This window comes from Ochotona curzoniae, unplaced genomic scaffold, assembly GCF_017591425.1.
Source record: "Ochotona curzoniae isolate NIBS_2020 unplaced genomic scaffold, NIBS_Ocur_1.0 contig_3643, whole genome shotgun sequence".
In the NCBI taxonomy this organism is placed as follows: domain Eukaryota; kingdom Metazoa; phylum Chordata; class Mammalia; order Lagomorpha; family Ochotonidae; genus Ochotona; species Ochotona curzoniae.
Window position 1 is genome coordinate 3,879,167 of NW_024465933.1, and position 19,452 is coordinate 3,898,618.

General features: G+C 42.8%; 1 protein-coding gene across 4 annotated transcripts in view; it reads left to right on the plus strand.

Annotated features, from left to right (window-relative positions):
• RHBDD1 (rhomboid domain containing 1) overlaps positions 1–19,452 on the plus strand; it is a 145,877-nt gene that overhangs the window by 61,102 nt on the left and 65,323 nt on the right. For all 4 annotated transcript variants that reach the window (XM_040982823.1, XM_040982821.1, XM_040982822.1 and 1 more), the window contains 3 exons: positions 6,151–6,239; positions 8,112–8,168; positions 17,661–17,804. In XM_040982823.1, coding sequence (XP_040838757.1) covers positions 6,151–6,239; positions 8,112–8,168; positions 17,661–17,804 — 290 coding nt within the window. The remainder of the gene's footprint in view (positions 1–6,150; positions 6,240–8,111; positions 8,169–17,660; positions 17,805–19,452) is intronic.

Here is a 19,452-nt window from a genome sequence, read left to right on the forward strand (position 1 = left end):
TAAAACATGTTACTTAGAAATGTTATTTCAAGGAAACCGAAGGAGTATTACAAAATATTTGTGTAGTAAGGGAACATTGGTTGCGATGGGATTGGAAGCGGGTTGATGATGGTCAGGTCACAGAAAGGCACTCCAGAGGCTAGCCGCAGCAGGAACCACAGCCCTGGCCACCCTCTGCCAAGCTGCCACCACCTGTCACCCTGCCTGTCTCCTGCCTTTCTGGAGTCTGTCCTCCCAACAGCAGAATACACCACTTTGGAAAATCTTGTTTCCAACCCTCTAGTGGCCCTCGATTGTATTTAGAAAACATCCCACAAAGCCTCCATGCATACGAGGTCTGTGTGACCTAATGTGTGCACATATTTTACAGCTGCATCTCCTGGAGTACCCTGTGGACACTGCTTCAGCCAGCTGCATTCTTCCCGCAGACCATGCCGTGTGTGCTTGTCCTTGCCTCTGGGATGTACAGTGTTGCTCTGAATGACAGCTCCGTAAGGAACCATCCCAGAGCATTCAGGGGGAAAGTGCAGTCATTTTCAGTTACCGCAGTTGGTAGTGTGTGCGTGTGTGTGTGTGTTCATGCACTGTCTACATCACCCGCTCCTAGATTACAAGCTCCAGGAGGCAGAGCTCACGCTTGGCTTGCTCACGTAGTAGTCATTCACTGGGTATTTAAGTGAATTAGTGAATGCAGCCTGCTCACACCAGCTTAGGAAATCATCTTCTTAGCCCCATGTCTACAATTGATGTCTTATTTAATGATCCCACATGGAGAGTAGAGGATACATTGATAGTGTAGATACCTCTGAAGAAATAATACTGGAAGGTGTATAAGTTTTATTTCCAAGACCAGAGGTGATGGGAGTGGGAGAGCATGTTGACTGAGTCTCTCCCAAACCAACAAGAGACATGCCAGCAGAGGGCAGCGGGTGAAAAGTGCACCAGGAGCAGCAGCTATCTCTTCAAGTACTTTAGTAGGGGCACTGATGTTTAAGACTTGGAAAGTTCTCACAGAATTCTTTTAATGTACTGCTGTTGTGGGCTGTTTATTAAGATCCCGAAACTCCAGAGCTTCTGATGGGCTCAGTTTCTGGCTGTTCTCACAGGAGGGGATTAAGGAACGTACAATGGTGCTTAATAGTGCTTTTTTTTTTTAAACAGCAGTACTGGGGTAACAGTTGTTATCCCAACTGTTCCACTTCTGATCCAAGGAAAGGAGTGGAGGAGGGCCGAAGTGTTTGAGCCCTTGAAATCTACGTGGGAGGGATGGACAAAGCTCCTTGCTCCTGGGTTTGCCTTTGTAGTCATTTGGAGTGAACCAACAGATGGAAACTTTTTTATTCTGTCTCTCTCCCTCTCTCTCTGTAACTCTGACTCTTACCTAAAATAATAAATCTTAAAAAGACAAAACACTGGAAAGTAGAAACATTTTGCATAACCACATAGCCCAGCCTTATAAGCAGGCTCTTCCAAGGGTGAAGACCAGTGTATGCCCATTTACTAGCAGAGAACACCTTCGATTGGGATTAATAATATCTGTATTTAATTTGAACAACTGAAATTTACAATGGTAACTTAATCTTAGTTTTGCTCCCAATTTTCTTTTCTAGCATCACTGTCTCTTATAAACACTGGGTAGCAGCATTGATTTGATTTTAACTATTTTATCTTTAAACATTTATTGAGGCTCCTCTGTGTCTGAGGAAATACACAAGTGCTATGTCTTTCTGACACCAAAAGACAGAAAATTGTGACTGAAGCCTTTTCAGGATTGTAGAAAAGCATCTGACCTCACATCAAGAAGCACAGTGAATCTCAAGCTAAGTACGTCTACGAGCTCCATGATTGTGGTATGGCAGTACACCCCGAATAGAATCTTAAAATCAGACAGGAAGGCAGATTAAACTGCCTGCCAAGGAATGACCATCTCGTCAACTATGCAGAGGAACCTATTCCCATCATCAGAATTGGATGCTGAAATGACTATTTTTTAAGACATAGATGAGGAGAATTTTTTTTCACCCTCTCACATTAAATGAAAGAATTCAAATTTTAGCAAGGAGGAAACTGAATCCAGTAGTAGGTTATGCCACTGCAGCAGAAACGGCCCAGCGATGAGCTGGGATAGTGTGCTGATGAAAAGCAGCGTGAGCCAGTGGCAACCTCTGGGCGGTGGCTGGAGGAACAGGGAGATGTTTTCCCAGCTGAAGGTCTGACTGCTTTGCCTAGGTGCTGCAGTCTGGAATCCTGTGTTTGTGATGAACTGTTTCACATGAGGCCTTAGGTGTCTGCTCCCATGAGTAACTACGAACATAGTGAAGCCTTGCAGGCTTACTCTGATTCTAAATTTCTGTTGAGCATGTGTAATTACTATGGTCACAGCAACACACTCTGTCACATGTGAAGGTTGAACGCAGCCGCTGCTGAGGGCACTCAGATGCCTTCCTGCCCTGAAGCCTGGGCTTCCGTGGCCTCTGTAGCACCCTGGGTTCAAGTGCTCACCCTGGACATCTGGGGACAACTCTGCCCATTCAGCTCTCCAACTTCTGAGGGTCTTTCATTTCTCAGATCAAAGGTGTCCATCTTTAGGTGAAGGAAACGAATTTGTCCAGTGGTTACCAATGGCATGGTAAAAGTTAAAGGTATATCCTTTAAAAAAAAGGCAACAAAAAATATTGATTCGAAAGAAGTCAAAATTACACGAGGAGAAAGAGAGAGAAAAGGAGAGAAAGAGAGAAGCATTATCCTTCCACTTGTTAATTCCCTAAATGGCTGCAATGACCAGAGGTGAGCCAGGCAAAAGCCAGACTTCTGAGGCTTCTTCCAGATCTCCCATGTGGCTACAGAAGCCCAAGCACCTGCACCATAATCCTCTGCAGGTAGCTGGATCCAAACTGGAACAGCTGATCCCAGTATGTCTTTTGTTTTCAATGGAATCCTCTCCATTTTTTTTTTTTTGTATAATATTCAGAGACACTCAGTTTTGACTGAAGAAGATGATGATACTCCCTTGTCATCGTTTTAAAAAAAAGGAATGCATCTCTGGAACTTGAATGAAATCATCAGGACTGTTGCATTTCCACTTTGTGGAAAATGCTGCTGTGGGGAACAGTGCAGTATTTTCTCCAGAGTGATTCCCCAACTTCACTAGTTACTTGTATTTCAATTAGGGAGATGAGCTGGTATCACAAACTTATGAAAACTCATTTAAGATCAGAAATTCATTTCTGTATATTGTAATCTAAATTAAAAATGACATTTATACTTGTGCTTCTTGGTTTGCATATTATATCTCAATAAAACGTTTCTAAATTTGTAGATGACATTCAAGCTTGACTAATAGGTTGGGGATCCAAGCTAAAATTTTCTTCCATGAATCTAAGTAATTCACCATGAAGGTTGGCTTTGGGAGTTTTAAAAATGGGCTGGCATTGTAGTGTACCTTGTAAAGCTACTGCCTGTGGCTCCAGCATCACATATGCGTACTGGTTTGAGTCCCTGATGTGCCACTTTTGATCCAGCTCCCTGTTAATATTGCTGGGAAATGAGCAGAGGATGGGCTAGAGGCCTGTGCCCCTGCACTGAGGAACTTCAAAGGAGCTCCTGGCATCTGGCTTCAGACCAGCCATTTGGGGAGAGAACCAGCAAGTGGGAGATCTCTCTCTCTCTCTCTTTTTGTCTCTCTCACTCTGCTCCTCTCTCTAGAATTCTGCCTTTCAAGGAAATGAATAAATCTTCTTTTTTTTTTAAATACTGCTATTTCATTCTTTTCATTTAAATTGAAGTTACTTTTTTTTTAATTGAATCTGGCCTCTTTACATCTTTAAAACTGCCATTTTCCTTGCCATTTCTAAAACTGAGTGAAAGAAATATTATTTAATGTGAACATAATATAGAATGAAAATTTTAGGGCAAGAACAGGAAAAGAAAAGCATGGTTCTTACAATTTTCCGAGGAAATTGGAAACCATTTATCTACTCCCCACCACCCCTTTTTTGTAGATACTGTGAGAGTTTGGCTTTCGACAGTGCGTAGGATAGTAGGTGCGTGGGGTTTGCGTGCACATTCACCCTTGGTGGCTGTGCCTTCCTCTTTATGGAGTGCGAGGTGCCTTGTTGGAGTCATGGTGTCCTTTATCTGGCCCATGGGAGCAAGGAGCAGTGCTGTTGTGTCTGTATAAGACTTGCGCTCATCTCTACCTCCCAACTGTGCTCCCTTATGGCCTCTGTGTGTGCCGAGAGCCAAGCCTTTGTGAGGGCTGCCTGGGCCTCCCCTGGTGTGGTGTCTCGGGGCCTCCTCCCCTCTAGGGTGCTGCTGCCTTGGTGCAGAGCAGTGGCCTGGGCCTCTTGGATAGATAACTGAGCGCCCCGTCCTCAGCTCTGTGACTGCCGGATCTCAGTGAGCTCTTAAAGTGAAAGAACTAAAGTATTTTGCTGCCTCCAGATGCTGTTGAGAATACAGTCCTGCCATACTTGAGTCAGGTGATACATGTCTGAGTATCTGTCAAGTGCTCGGCATTGACCTCGCTCTTTGGAATAAATCAATGAAACTCTCCATGCTTTTGGAATTGATATCAGCCCCTCGAGAACTCACTCGCCCTGCTCTGGACTGAAGGACCTCCTCCTCCAAGCATGGAGGTATATTCAGTTGCTTAGATTTTATTTTGGTTTTTTTTTTTTTTTGAGCTTTTAATTTTGAAGAAATTCTAACTAAGACGCCATTGCTGCCCTCAGGGTGTGTGTGTGTGCTTGTGCATGCAGGTGACAGGCAGACAGACATCCACCAAAACACTGCTGGCCACCCAGAGGCCTGGACACCTGCTCCAGTGAAGGATGAGGCAGTGGCCCTCAGGGAAGGCAGAAGGAAGGGGTGCTGCATGACAGATGTGGTTCAGCTTCGCCTCTGGTGATGTGTGCTTGGGGTGTGAGGGGATATGTGCAGCAGATGATAAGGTGGAGGGAGGACACAGTCAAGGCCACGTGCTAGAGCTGGAATGCGCACTGGCTTATTTGTAAGCAGACCCAGCCAATTCCGGAAGATGGCAATGTGTGTTGGGGGACAACTGATGACAACAGGTGGGATGTACTGCGGGACAAGAGCCGGGTTGCAAAGATATTAGCTCTGTGAGTTCCTCTATTTCATGCTTTACTCACTCATCATAGATTCTTTGGGGGTCTAGCCTGGTACCTAATGCTCTGCTTTTCAGAAGTGTCTTGGCAGATACCAGAGAGGACTAAAAACATAATTGTTGGAGTAGGAATGGAAAGAGGAGGGCTTGGCAGGTGGGATGGAGCGAGACCCCAGAGAGGCTGGTACAGGCGTGGATAGACGTGGATGGCAGGAGGCAACTAGAAATTGAGGCCAGTGCTTAGGAAGCAACACATTTTCTAGGTCCTGTGTTTGTAGTAACACGTGAAGATTGTTACTAGAATCCCAAATATTTTTCTAACCCTTTGGCTAGGAGGTCATTTAGCCTGTGAACTCCATAGCAGTTTTCCAGCCTAAAACCATCCTGGTTCCCAAAGTGGGACACCATGTGGAGATGTACATTTAAATCTCAGAAGCAGTTGCCAGTCTTGGATGCTGATTTAAGAAGAATGGATTCAGTTAGGTGCCCTAACTCATGGTCCAAGTTTAAAGCTTATGTCTTTGCTTTTGCTGAGTGACTGAAAGGTGTAGAAGATGATAACTTTGGGAGACTCAGGTCACCGTCTCGGAGTCCTTTGCCGAGTCCCACTTACTCTGACTCCACTTGTCGGCACTGTATACAGTGCAACTCTCTGCTCCGAACCCCAAGAGATGTCATGTGGCAAAGGACATCAGAATGGCTTGGGAAGTCCAAATATATTCTGGATGAAGAATAGTTCCATTGATGGTTTGTGATAAGAAGCACCGATAGAAACTGCAAGTAGTTTAATTGTTTGCATGGACCAAGGCTCTCATGTGCTGGAACTGAACTCCTCCCTGTGTGGGAAGGGCCCTGGATTATTCAGTGTGCGTTTTTCTCCTCGTGTAAGGTATGAGAGATGTCCTTTGGACTGAGTTAAATGCTGCTCAGCATAAAAGACACGCGAAGCCTGTGGGTTGTGACTGATTGGAATGCAGTGGGCTAATGAGACAGACACTCACGCGGCATGCCTTCCGTCCTAGGTCCTCCTTCACTGGGCACCTGGCTGGGATTCTTGTCGGACTGATGTACACCGAAGGGCCACTGAAGAAGGTGATGAAGGCATGTGCAGGTACACAACGGAACTCCTTTGGCATCCCAGCAAATTGGAAGCACATCTTAATTTTAACGTGAACAGAAACACTCCCATTTCTTCCATGGTGCAGCTTAGGAATTCATTAAGATAGGGATTTTTCTTTTTGAACCAAGAGGTGGACAGCCCGTGCAATTCCTCATAGTGTTCCATGGGAGACGAAGCAAACTCAAACCTTAAGTGTAAGGCTTTTGAGGAAGACAAACATCACTACAGCTCTATACTCTTTACTGCTCATAGTGCCCACAGAAAATCACATATTTCCTCAAATCCTAGAAAAATAAAGCACATCTAAAATAAGTAATCCTTTCATGTTATTCTTCAAATTAATATATGTGGACAGCAAAGTTAAAAAAGGAAGCCAGACCAGAAGGAAGTTCAAGATCAGTATTTGAAAGACTTGAGAATGACTGCTGGGTCCTTGAGGGTCCAGACAGACACTCAGGCATTCCCTCGACACCTGGCTCCTGGGGTCTTTTGTTTTTTGTTTTTGTTTTCCCCCTTCTTCTTTGTTTTTCCTTCCATGCTGATGCCAGAAGGAAATATTTTATCTTGAAATATATGCACTTTTTTTAGTCTTCTTAATTTAAAATGCTATATTGGCTTTGACTTGTAAGGAAACTGTTTTGCAAGTACATGTTTCATAGACTGTGCCGGTTTCAATATTTCATCTTTTATTCATAGGAAGTCTTCAGAGACTATTTTACCTTTTCTTGAACCATAAATAATTTGTTTTCACAGTTTGTGCCAGGGACTGGTATTCTTGTGAACCATATAATATTCATGCCATTAGACAACTTTGCACACCACCCCAGCATGTTGGTTAGCACGCTGTGTTGCCTTGCGGCTGCTTTGTGCAGCCTGTGTGTGCTCTGTCTGCACTGGCTGCTACTCTGCCTCTCACACATGTGCTCAGAGGAAGCAGCAAAAGCTCCACTTGGTAGAAATGTCCAGTTTTATTACATTTTAAATACTTTCATTATGGGAGTCTAGTAATGTATACCATAGAAGTGAAAACATGACTCAGGAGTTCAGTGCTTTGTTTCTCTTCTGTGTGTATCTCAAAATTAATGGCTAGTAAAGCTTTCTAAAGATATGCTATGAAATTTCAGCAGATACTTTAATTTCTGAAGAGAGCTTTTCTCTCAAGTTTGGCATTTAAAACTCAGTTTTCCTCTTTAAAGCCTTCCCTGTTTTCTGGAGCCATTTGCTCAGTAACACACTGGAAAATGAGCTGTGGGAGATTGAAGGAAACATTCAATGTGATTTGCCAGCAAGCTGCATACTCTCTGCCTTTCCTCCCGGTGAAGGCAAGCAAAGGGTTGAGTGAGCTGAGACGGAAATGACACAGGAGCCCCATGGAAAATGTCCTGAGCTCATGGAAACTGCTGCCTGCTGCCTCCTGGGAAGGAAGGTCGGGGTTAGACACAGCGTGTCTCCTACCTGGTCCTCTCTCCCTTCATTTTACAGTGGGCAGTGTCCACTGTCTTCTGTGGGGATAAGAAAGCATACAGTCCCTTGGTGGAAAGAACATTGCTCTCCTGATGTCCTTGCTGGGACAAGGTTCTTTTTTTAGCCCGAGAGTCTCTGCTCGTACACATGTATGGAAACCCCAGTTTTGGAGGCCAAGTCTATGTTAAAACAGGAACACTTACATGACTTTGGGGAGCTTATGTTACACTTTTCTTGTTCCTCACACACATATTTTCTCCTCTAGGTGTGGCCTCCAAACAGTTGGTTAGAAATGGTTTTAAATGACCCTGGATATTTTTTCTTGAAGATCCTAAAAGTTTGAAAAATTTGTGGAACTCAAAGGCTGCCATTAAATCACCTGTTTTCCTTCATCTTTAGGCATGTTTTCCTCCAGCGGTGGTTACCCGGGACAGCACTACTACTTTAACAATTCAGGTGAGCATCTTGATTCCTTTAATAAATTGAAATTTATTTTGAACATTAGAAGTCACCACTGTAGAGCTGCTTAAAGATAAAACTGGTGCGTGTTGTGGTAGGGAAATTCGTAATTGTGCCTGCAGCATGCCTACAAGGCAGACTGAGGGGTCGGCTAGAGAGTGGGTGCATCAATGAAGAAGGCAAGGGGAACAGTGCTAACATGAGCAGTTGTCTGCTGGTGTGAGGTCTCTGGCGCGTAAGGAGGTTAACCCTTGTTTCTCAAGTTGTGACTGTACTGCTGACCAGCACTAGGATTTCAAGTGCACAGTTCTCCATAGACCGCCTCCCTCATGTATTCAGGAGGGTGGATGCTTACTCCAAGACCCTGAAGTAGGCCTTCCTCTGATATTCACTGTACGACTTAAAGAGGGAGAATGTGTTTCTCTCCATGTCTGTGTACAAAGGCAAAGGGACTTTGTATTAAAAGCTTAAGTCCCTGGTTAAAGGCTTTACATTCCAGCCTTGGGGCAGCGACATAGTAGTATCCTGGGCTGTGGGGAGCAGGGTGCTAAAGCCACTCCTGGGATTGGGAAGGGCTGTTGCAAGATGGCAGCTGGCCCAGGGCCAGGAGGCGGGGTTGGTCGTGCCAGCAGGTAAACAGGAAGTCACGGGGATAGGCTAATGCCCTCGCTGCAATTATGTCATTGCTACTGGCCTATCATGTAGTGCGAAGTGGACCCACGGGGAGAAGTGGTTGGTGGAGAACGATATAAAAGTAGCTGGTAAAAGTAAGGAGGAGGGACTAGGACACATGGACGGACAGACAGGCAGGCAGACAGACGACGATGGAGAAAGATGGGAAGAAGAGTGGCGGAGAGAGGGCTGGAAAAGAGGGATACAAAAGCGGTAGAGAAGTAGTAAGACCTAAGTTTGGGGACAAGAATGGAAAAATGCAGCAGAAATCAGGGACAAGAACAAAGAAGGGTGGTGGAGAGAGGGCTGGAGAAGCGGCAGAGGAAAGCTAAGGCCAATGGGAAGAGGGGCAGCGGAGAAAAGGGTTGAAACGCCGCCACTTTTGGCAGTGAGGGGTCTGGTTGTGGTTCCAGCTTTTCCCAGATCCTCAAGAGTGTGCCTCCTCTTTTTAGTGTCACTGCTGGGATGGTGACACTGGGCCAGCGCTAGCAGATGGATATTAGAGAAGGCATAGGCTGTGGAGCTGAAAATGCACACTATCTCACACCACGACCCGAGTTCTTCCTGTATTGACATTCCAAACACTGATGTGATGGCATTAAGCATGGAGCCCTTGGGAAGGATCATATAGGTGGAGGCCTCAGAACTGGAAGGTGTGCCCTTTGTAACTGCAACACTCAGCCATGTGAGGATGCCATGGACAGTCAGAGCCTGGGACCAGAGGAGGACTCCCAACAGAACCGGCTGTGCCAGTTTCCGGGTCTTGCACCATGAAAAATCTCCTCTAGCACCGCGAGACCTCAGCATGTTTGTTGTTTGAGCTGCCCAGTCTGAGATTGTTTATTCAGCCCAGATGGACTAAGTCAGTTGCTTAACTTGCACTGGAAGCCAGCAGCTTCTTCTGTAATGGGAAATATAATTGGTGTTTTAGGTTCCAAAAGCTTTGTTGGCCCCCGGTCTCTGCCACAGCTATTCAGTCTGTCTTTGTAGCGTGTTAAACAAATGGGCATTGTCATGTTCCAATAAAACCCTGTTCATAAAATGGGCAACAGGTTATGTTTGAAACAAAAATGGTGGCTTGTTGACCCCTGGCTTAAAAAAAACACAAGTATAGAATTTTTATTAAAAACTTATATTACTTTTTGCTGAATTTTCCTCACTAGGGTACTTAGCCACAGAGTAGTTTACACAGCAGCATTTGTTTAGTGTTTCTTTTGAGAGTACCAGAGCTGCCATTGTAGGAAGGAAGAAGAAGAACCACTGATCCTGTTCTGAGAGTTTAGAATCCTGGGGCAGGAGTGTGGGCATAGCCATATGTTTGAAAATACCAAACAATAAAACAAATAGCACTCATTAGGTTGCGGGAAACAGTGAAGATACATGATATAGGTTGTTGTCAAATAATGGGATAACAGCTGATGATGCTAGCGTGATTTTGTTTCTCCTGTTTCTCCTTATGTCGGTCTCCTGCCATCCTACCCATCCCCACCAACCCCCTCACCACCACTCACAGTCCTCCCCTGAAACTTCTTAAGTCAGGGACCTGCTATGCTCTGCTGTGTTCCTGCTTCCTGCTTTGTAACCTGGAAACTAACTCCAGGCTCACTTCCTTTATTTCCTGACTCAAGGATCAAAACTCTGAATTCTGTCTACAGTGTGTGAAAAATTGCTTCCCATGTTTTTGCATGCCTTCTGCTTAATCTGGGCAAGTGGGCTGGTTCAGTCCTGCTTGTTCCTTCCTGACCAGCAGGAATCCAATCTAGCAGCATGAGCACCATGGGAAACAGGAGGTGCTACAGTGGAGTGCTGCTCTTGATGGATGAGTAGACGCTGTGGAAAGCATGGGAGGAAAAGACTTTCCAGGGGGAATTTGAGATTGTCAAACTGGGCTGGAGAAGTACTGATGGATTACCTCCATTTTCTACAAAGCTCTAAAGTCTTGAGTCATGATTACCAACCCTGACTGGATACAGGAATCACCTGAGCTGCTCCTCCAGCATATCTGTGCCTTGAATTCACTACAGACCACTGATAGTTGATGAGGGTAGAAGCAGGGACTTGTTGTTTAGTCTCCAGGTGATTAGAATGGATGAGAAACTGAAGCCATAGCCTGAAGTGATGGGAGTTTCCTAGGCTTGGGGACCTTAGAGATCAACGTGATGGCTGCTGCCAGAGCAGTCTCCACTTGTGAGGATTTCACTTCCGACTGGACGCGTACAATCCTAGAAACAGCAGAGATTCAGGTGTTGGACAGTGCCAGCTCAGCTTGCTTCTACCTCTGGAGCCATTTGGTCTCTGGCTATAAGGACTAGTTCACTCCAGCTGGATAACTGAAATGCTCTCCAGCTTATTTAAGTGGTAGCAAAAGCTGAGTAGGACAGGAAGGCTGTGGGGATTCTATCACCTATCTGGTTTCTGTCTTCCTGTTGATTATTTTCTCCCTAAAGCAAAGAATGTAGCATCTAATAACAAAGTTATTAGATGAAAAATAATTTATAAAAAGGTTTTCACCTCTCCAGGTGAAAACTTTAAGATGCTAGGAACAAATAGATTTTCTGGAAAAAGAAAGGGGTAGGAGAGTCCCTATTTACTCATGGATTATCCGATCCTGTCAACCTGTGTGAGTGTGGGTTACACATCCCGTCAACCTGTGTGACTGTGGATTACCTGATCCTGTCAACCTGACTGTGGATTACCCATTGTGTCAACCTGTGTGACTGTGGATTACCTGATCATGTCAACCTGAGTGACTGTGGATTACCTGATCACGTCAACCTCTGTGACTGTGGATTACCCATCCTGTCAACCTGTGTGGCTGTGGATTACCTGATCCTGTCAACCTGTGTGACTGTGGATTACCCGATCTTGTCAACCTGTATGGTCGTGGATTACCCATCCTGTCAACCTGTGTGACTGTGGATTACCCATCCTGTCAACCTGTGTGACCGTGGATTACCCATCCTGTCAACCTGTGTGACCGTTGATTACCTGATCCTGTCAACCTGTGTGACTGTGGATTACCCATCCTGTCAACCTGTGTGACTGTGGATTACCCGATCCTGTCAACCTGTATGGTCGTGGATTACCCATCCTGTCAACTTGTGTGACTGTGGATTTCACATCCTGTCAACCTGTATGGTCGTGGATTACACATCCTGTCAACCTGTGTAGCTGTGGATTACCTGATCCTGTCAACCTGTGTAGCTGTGGATTACACATCCTGTCAACCTGTTTGACCATGGATTACCTGATCCTGTCAACCTGTGTGACTGTGGAGAAACTGAGATCGAGGACAGCGAAGTCTTTGCTGAAGTGATAGAAGTGGGACAAGATGATTCCTAGTGCTTGCATTTTCTGCTGTGCAGATAGTAGATGGGCCCTGTTCCAATTTAACCTTACAGAATGGGGAAGTTTCCTTCTTTCTCTCTTGTCTCTTCATTTATTCAGAAAGAGGAAGGGAAATGTGTTCCTTATGAATCACACTGGCCACAGAATAAAAGACAAAAATGAAAGTGTCTTTTACCTTCTTATCCTCTGTGCAGTGACCACATTTATATTCCTTCCTCCGAAGTGATTGGATTTCTTCAAAGGCAGAGCTACATGAGGCCAGGTGGCCATGCTAATGGTCATCTAGGGAACTTTTACGAGAGCATATGTATCCCTTACAAGTAATGATTTATTCTTAACATGACTGTCCCTAGCTGAAAAGTCTTTATAGGTCAAAGAGCCTCATGAATGTTTAAAGAGCTGTTACCAATCTTTCTAATCTCACTGGTGTTTCTTGATCTCCTTTGCCATCAGATCCTGTTATGTGTAGGAGAAACAGATGGAGCAGTTAACAGAATAATGATAAGCAGAATTTCTTTTACTGCAGAGCCAACATATATAGCGAAAAAAGGAACTTTAAACTAGTGTTCGTCGCAATATATAATTTAAACCTTTTTCTGAATTGTTTGATTGTTAGGTTTTTTCCCAAGAATGTTTATTATGAAGATTAAAAGCCTCTGATTGGGCCAGAGGAACAGCTGCAGAAAATGTTTCATCCTAGGAGGCCTCTTCTCATCCTAATAGATATTGATGGGGTCTTTGGGCTCGTTGATGATTTATGATTGATGATATGGAACCTCTAACCACACCAGTCTTTTTTGACTTAAGTCCCCCAAACTTGCCCCTTTTCTGTCTGCATGGTTTGTCTGACAAGTACCAAATCAGATTTTATAGTGTTCAGATGTTTAGAGTTCTCAGCTTTATTCCATTAAAGCACTGCTACGTTGCTTTTAAGTAAGAAATAACATGAAGGAAAATGTTTTTCTGTATCAGGAAAACGTTGCCTCAAGACACGGCCAATATTCTTGGCAGTTAAAACTCTATAGATATGGATGAGCATGCAGAAGCTTTGAATTATTTTGTGTTTTCAATTAGCTGCGTATTTTGGGCCATGGATGGGTGGAAGTACTGCTTCCTTAGCAGAGTGACTCTCCACTGGGGTTTGGGAGTGATAATGAGCCATGTGGGAAATTTCCCAAGATGCTTCCTGTGTTGCTGTGAGATAATTGGCCCTCTCAGGGAATTGGGCAGTGTCTCTAGTCAGAGACCGCTCAGGCATCCCCTGATATTAACTGACTTCCCCATAAATATTCTGTTAGTGTTTGGGAATGGTTGCCTGTTTCTTTTGTTCGTTGTGAAGTAGATCTGTTAATTTTTTTTTTTTTTGACCAGTCCCTCTCATGTGAAAGACCATTTCTTGGAAGAGAGACTAGAAGGCAGTATCTGTAACACTGCCACAGCTCCTTTACTCAAGGAAAGAAACTTGCTGGTCGTATACCCCAACTGAGCAGTGAGAGCTCAGGTTTTCTATGAGTTCTGTTGGGGAGAAACTAATCGCAGAAGGATTGTGCGTATTGAAATTGTTTTCCAGATTCTTATTTTGTCCTAAACCATTGCAAAAATTGAGAAAATTTACTTATCTCATTCTCCTATTCCAAATATCAGCATTCTGATACTCTGACATGGCAAATTAAAGAGGGAATATGGGATTTGGTTATTGGAAATGGTTCATAAATTCTAATTTAGGCCCCAACACAGCAGCCTAGTTGCTAAAGTCCTCACATTGCATGTCTGGGGTCCCATATGGGCGACAATTTGTATCCTGGATGCTTCACTTGCCTTTCAGCTCCCTGATTGTGACTGGGGAAAGCAGTGGAGGACGGCCCAAAGCCTTGGGACCCTGTTCTTGTGTGGGAGACCCAGAAGAAGCTCCTGGCTCTTGACTTTGGATCGATTCAGCTCTGGCCATTATGACTACTTGGGAAGTGGACCAGTGGATGAAAGATCTTTCTGTCTCCTTCTCTCTATAAAATCTGCCTTTCAAACAAAACTAAATAAATCTTTTTAAAAATTCTCGCTAATTTTTACTGCATTAGGGAAAAGACTTCTCACAATTAGCTTCCAAAATCTGTAATAATTTTATAGAATGTTTACTTTTAAAATGTGCTACTTTCAAGAGCATTCAGTAAAATAGAAGCAATCTGGAAGGGTATTGTAGTAATCAATATGAATGAGCAATGTATTTAAATAGACATTTTTCCAAAGAAGATACATTAAAACTGATAAGTCAGGACCTTTATATGCTGCCTTTTGAAATGTAAAATGGTACAATCACTTTGCAAAATCATTCTGGTAATTCCACAAATGGTTAAACAAAATTACCGTGTGATCAAGAAGTCCTACTTGCAAGTTTATAATCAGGAGAAATGAAAACATATGTGCATATGAAAACTTCCCCACAATTGTTTGTGACAGCATTATTGAAAATGCTCAAAAGGTACAGAGATCCCAAAATGTCTAACAAGCAATGAGTAGGTAAAATGTGGAATTATATGCAGTGGAATGGTATTTGGCCTTAGAAAGAAATACTGATTTATGACACACCATTGAAAAATCTTGAAAATGTGCTAAGTAAAAGGAATCACACATAAAACACATATTATTTAATTCTATTTTACTTAATTTTTAAGAGATTTACTTTATTGGAAAGGCAGATCAGATATGCTGAGAGAAGGTGAGTTAGAGAGCTCTTCCATCCGTTGGTTCACTCCCCCCCAAAGGGCCACAAGGCCAAAACTAAGCTGATCTGAAGCCAGGAGCTGGGTTCTTCTTCTGGGTTCCCTACATGAGTTCAGGGTCTCAAGGCCACAGGCAGGGAGCTGGATGGGAAGTGGAGTAGCCGGGACATGAACTGGCACCCACATGGGATCCTGGGCTTGAAGAATGAGGATTTTAGCCACTTGGCTGTCACATTGGGCCTTATTTAATTTATTTATAAGAATGATCCAAAATGGGCACCTTTATTGAAATAGAGAGTAAAGGTAGTTATTTCCTAGCACTGGACGATAGAGGAGTATTAACTAAAGGGTACACATTTCTTTTCTGGGATGATGAAAATGCTAATACTTGATTGTGCTGATGATAGCACAGCTGTGTGACCAAACCAAAACTCGTTGAGTCATACATTTAAAATTGGTAAATTGTTTGGTTTTCTGATGTTTTGGTCTGTTTTCTGTTGCTATAACAGAAATTGTATGGTTTTCCAATGTTTCGGTCTGTTTTCTGTTGCCATAACAGAAAACTTAAAGCTGGATAATTCATGAACAGCAAGGGTTTTTCAGCTCATGCTACTCAAGAGTATGGTAAGGGCGTCTTGCCAGGCCTGATGAAGGTCCTCTTGCCGCATCCCAACAGGTGTGAGGAGCAGAGTGAATGTGGCAGCATGGAGCTCTCTTGCTATTCTTTCTTACAAGGCACTAGTCCATCATGGCTCTCACTTGGATGGCCTGGTGTATTTCCAGTTAACCTCCAAAGGGCCTCATGACCAAGGAATATCAGTGTAGGACTTTGGGGATTAAATTTCTGTCACATGAGTTGTGAAGACATGCTCACCAGTGCTGCTGTAAAAACATCACCAGGAGACAGAAATAATTTATGTAAATGTATAATTATGTTAGCTTCTTTTCGAAAACTCATGTTTTATTGCCAGTTCATTGCTTCTCTGAGATTGAAGATTGGAATGCTGAAAATAAGCTGTTTTTCTTTTAATCTTATATCAAGGAACTATTTTATTCATGACCAGTACGAAGATTCTGAATATGAAATCTCAGCTAGGTGCTGTTTTGCAGTGTTCCTGCTCTGGATTTGATTATGCTTTTTTTTTCCCCTGTAGTTTTATTAAAGCTATAACTCAGTCATATACTATGTCTGTTGATACCGAGATACGTGACACAGTGCGGTAAAGGTTAGGAATTTTCATCAATAGCAAAAACCACATTAAACATTTGAAATATCATCTTCATAGGCTATGATATTGACAAGAGAGAAAATAAACAGACCATAACCTCTCTCATTATGCCAGGATGAGATTGATCATCTTACACTGGAGAAAATTCCTTTCTGAAACTGATTCTACAGCTTGGCAGTTTGCCTCAAATTGATAGAAATATTTGATGGCATTATTTTGCAAAAGTGTACTGTGCAAGATGTCTCTGTTTGGAGCATAAAACTTTAATGATCAGGCTATTTCTTCACTTTTATCTAGCAGATCTAAGCATTTATTTACTGATTGATTGATTGATTGATAGATTGGTTGATGTGGGGAGTGGTAAGAAGAGGGAGAGGCAGAACCCTGGCTGGTAAGTTAGTCAAGTTGTTCAGTGTTCAACACGGTTTCCCGTGTGAGTAGTAGGAATCCAGTTATACTCCTGCCTCCCAGGAGCTGCTTTATCAAGACATCAGTCAGGAGTGGAACTGAGCGTAGAACCCAGCTACTCCGAGTTTTAGAAAGTGCTGTTCAGGGACCTGGACTTGTGGCAGAGCAGTCTAAAGTGTGCTTGAAAGGCTGTCATCATCTACGGGCGTGCCAAGTTCAAGCCCAAGCTGCTCTGCCTCTGATCCAGCTCCCTGTTAGTGCACCAGGGAAAGCACAGATGATAGCCCAGTTATTTGGCCCCTGCCACCCAAGAGGGAGGCCCAGATGGATTTCCTAGATTCTGTCTTGTGTCTGACCTAGCCCTGACTATTGGGTCCATTTGGGGAGTGAACCATCGATATGAGATCTCTCCCCCACCTCCCTACCTTCTATAATTCAGATTTTCATATACATATATTTATATATATAATTTATATATATTTATATATATTTAATTGCAGTGTTATTGATAGAAACTGCGATATCTGATATAGAATTGTGATTTGTGGTTGCGGAGAAATTGGCTAGTCCACCACAATCTTGTATTACTCTGTGAAGTATGACTACTCACACAGAAATTCTGTAGTGTTTGTATTAAACACTGATCTACCTCTTCATTGCATGGGTCCACAAGAGTAAGGATTTAACTGCTACAGTTTTTAGTATTTTCTTGGCTTAAATCAGGACTTAATAAAAAGTGCTCTGAGTATTAGGCACCTCTAAGTTGAAAGAGTTCCCTCTGTTTGTTGTTAGCACCCTCTAGTCCTTTCCAGAACTCTGCCTGCCTTCTGAGTTAGTATGTGCTCTTCTTATTAGTCAGTAAAAAGCTGTCCCTCTTAGTCCCCACATGGAACCCTGACGATGGAATAGTGACAGTATCATTGCCCACAGTCATGTACACATTTTCCCCATGTCATCTTTTCTTACTTTGAGCATTTTTATACTCAGTGACTTGAATTATTTTGAGCATTTATATACTCAGTGACTTGAATGTTTTTACCTGCCAAAAATAGGGAGCATGAAATAGAAGGGAAGTCTACAGCTGTGTTCTCTTAAGTGGTTCATTGTGCCTCCAGGCTACTCTGGGTACCAGGACCATTCTCCGTACTCCAGGCCCGGCTCCCATGAACGAGCACCCAACAACTACGACATGTACACAGCTGGACTGAGCGAAGAGGAGCAGCTGGAGAGAGCCTTAAGGGCCAGCCTCTGGGACCGAGGTAGGAGTCTCATGCCCTTCACTTATTTTAAAGCATACCTCACATGGTGTTATGGCCTGTGGGACTATTTCTAGCAAACTGAATGTTAGTTTGTAAAAAGGATACATCAGTGAAAAAAAAAATGTATGCTCATTGTGATTACAGAGAATGGAATGTGATGCCGTATTCCCAGCAACCTAAGCCAATAAGGTGCCAGACTGCTTATGTGTTGTTGAAATGGTCCTTTATATATCCACTCAGTGCCTTGATATGGAAGTTAAGGAACTTAGAAAAAGTAATAAAAACCTTAAATGCATGCAAAAAGGTGATTACGTTGCAGTTTGTGGCTATGAAGTCTTCTGCATGTCAGCATACATCAAAACGTTGTACATAAACTTCCCAGAGATCTCTAAGTAACAGTGAGAGTTCAGATTAACTTTTGGGTTCTTTAGAACAAATATTCCAAGATAAATTCCTGTTAATGTGTGTGTGTGTGTGTGTGTGTTTTGTTAGTGGAGAATTATTCTTTTTAAATGTATTTGAAAGGAACGAATTTCATGTATTTCATATCTACGGTTTTAAGAATATAATAATACTTCTCAGGCTACCTTCCCTCCCAATTTCTGCCTTCCCTCTTCATTTCTTTCTTATTTTTAATTTTTGCAGTGACATATTTTCAGTTTACTTTATAATCACAGGCTTATGTCTCCATTCAGTAAAGAAACTAAACAGTTATTTAGAAAAAAAAAAAACCCACTATTCCTCGGGAATCTAAACAATTGCTGTAAGTAGCAATCAACTCTCAAAATGTCAGTTTGCTCATAGTCTGATTTTTCTTTATTGAGTGTGTTAATTCCAGAAATCAAGAAAAACATTGAGTATTTGTTTTCACAGCTAGTTTATTTGACTGGTGATCATGGTGGCCTGTTCTATTAATTTTGTTGCAGAAGACAGGGTTTCATTGTTTTTATGCTTAAGTAGAATACCATAGAGTGTGTATGTGTTTATACACCACATTTCCTTTGTTCAGTCATCCATGGAACATCTCGGTTGATTCTATATCTTAAATTGAGCTGCAGTATATCTGCATGTGTAAATAACTCTGTCACGCTGATTCCATTTTCTTTGTGTAAGTTCCCAGGAGTGGGATGGCAGGGTCATACAAGTTGACGTTCACATCAGCAGTGGATTAGAACACCTTCTCCCCACAACCTTGCTAGAATTTATTATTTTGGATCACTAGATGATAGCCATTATAACTGGAGTGAGGTGAAACGTCATTGTAGTTTTCAGTATCTCCCTGATGCATTAATATGTTCCTGAGCATTTCTTCATATGTCTGTGAATACTTCATCCTTTGAAAATTGCCTATTTCTTAACTGGATTGTTTGTTTTGTTCTTGTTAAGTTTCTTGAGCTCTTTTTTAGATACTGGATATTGTTTCAGTAATGGTTGCATAATTTATGTAGACTTTCTTCCATTCTGTTGGTTGCATCTTCGCTTTGCTGAGTTTCTTTGCTGTGTAGACGCTTCCAACCTGACCTAATCTCATTTGTCTGTTTTTGCCTTTCTTGTCTGTGCTTCTGGCATCTTATCCAAGAAGTTCTTTCAAATGACCATTTTTTTTTACATTTCTTCTACATTTTCTTCTACTAATTTGATCAAATAA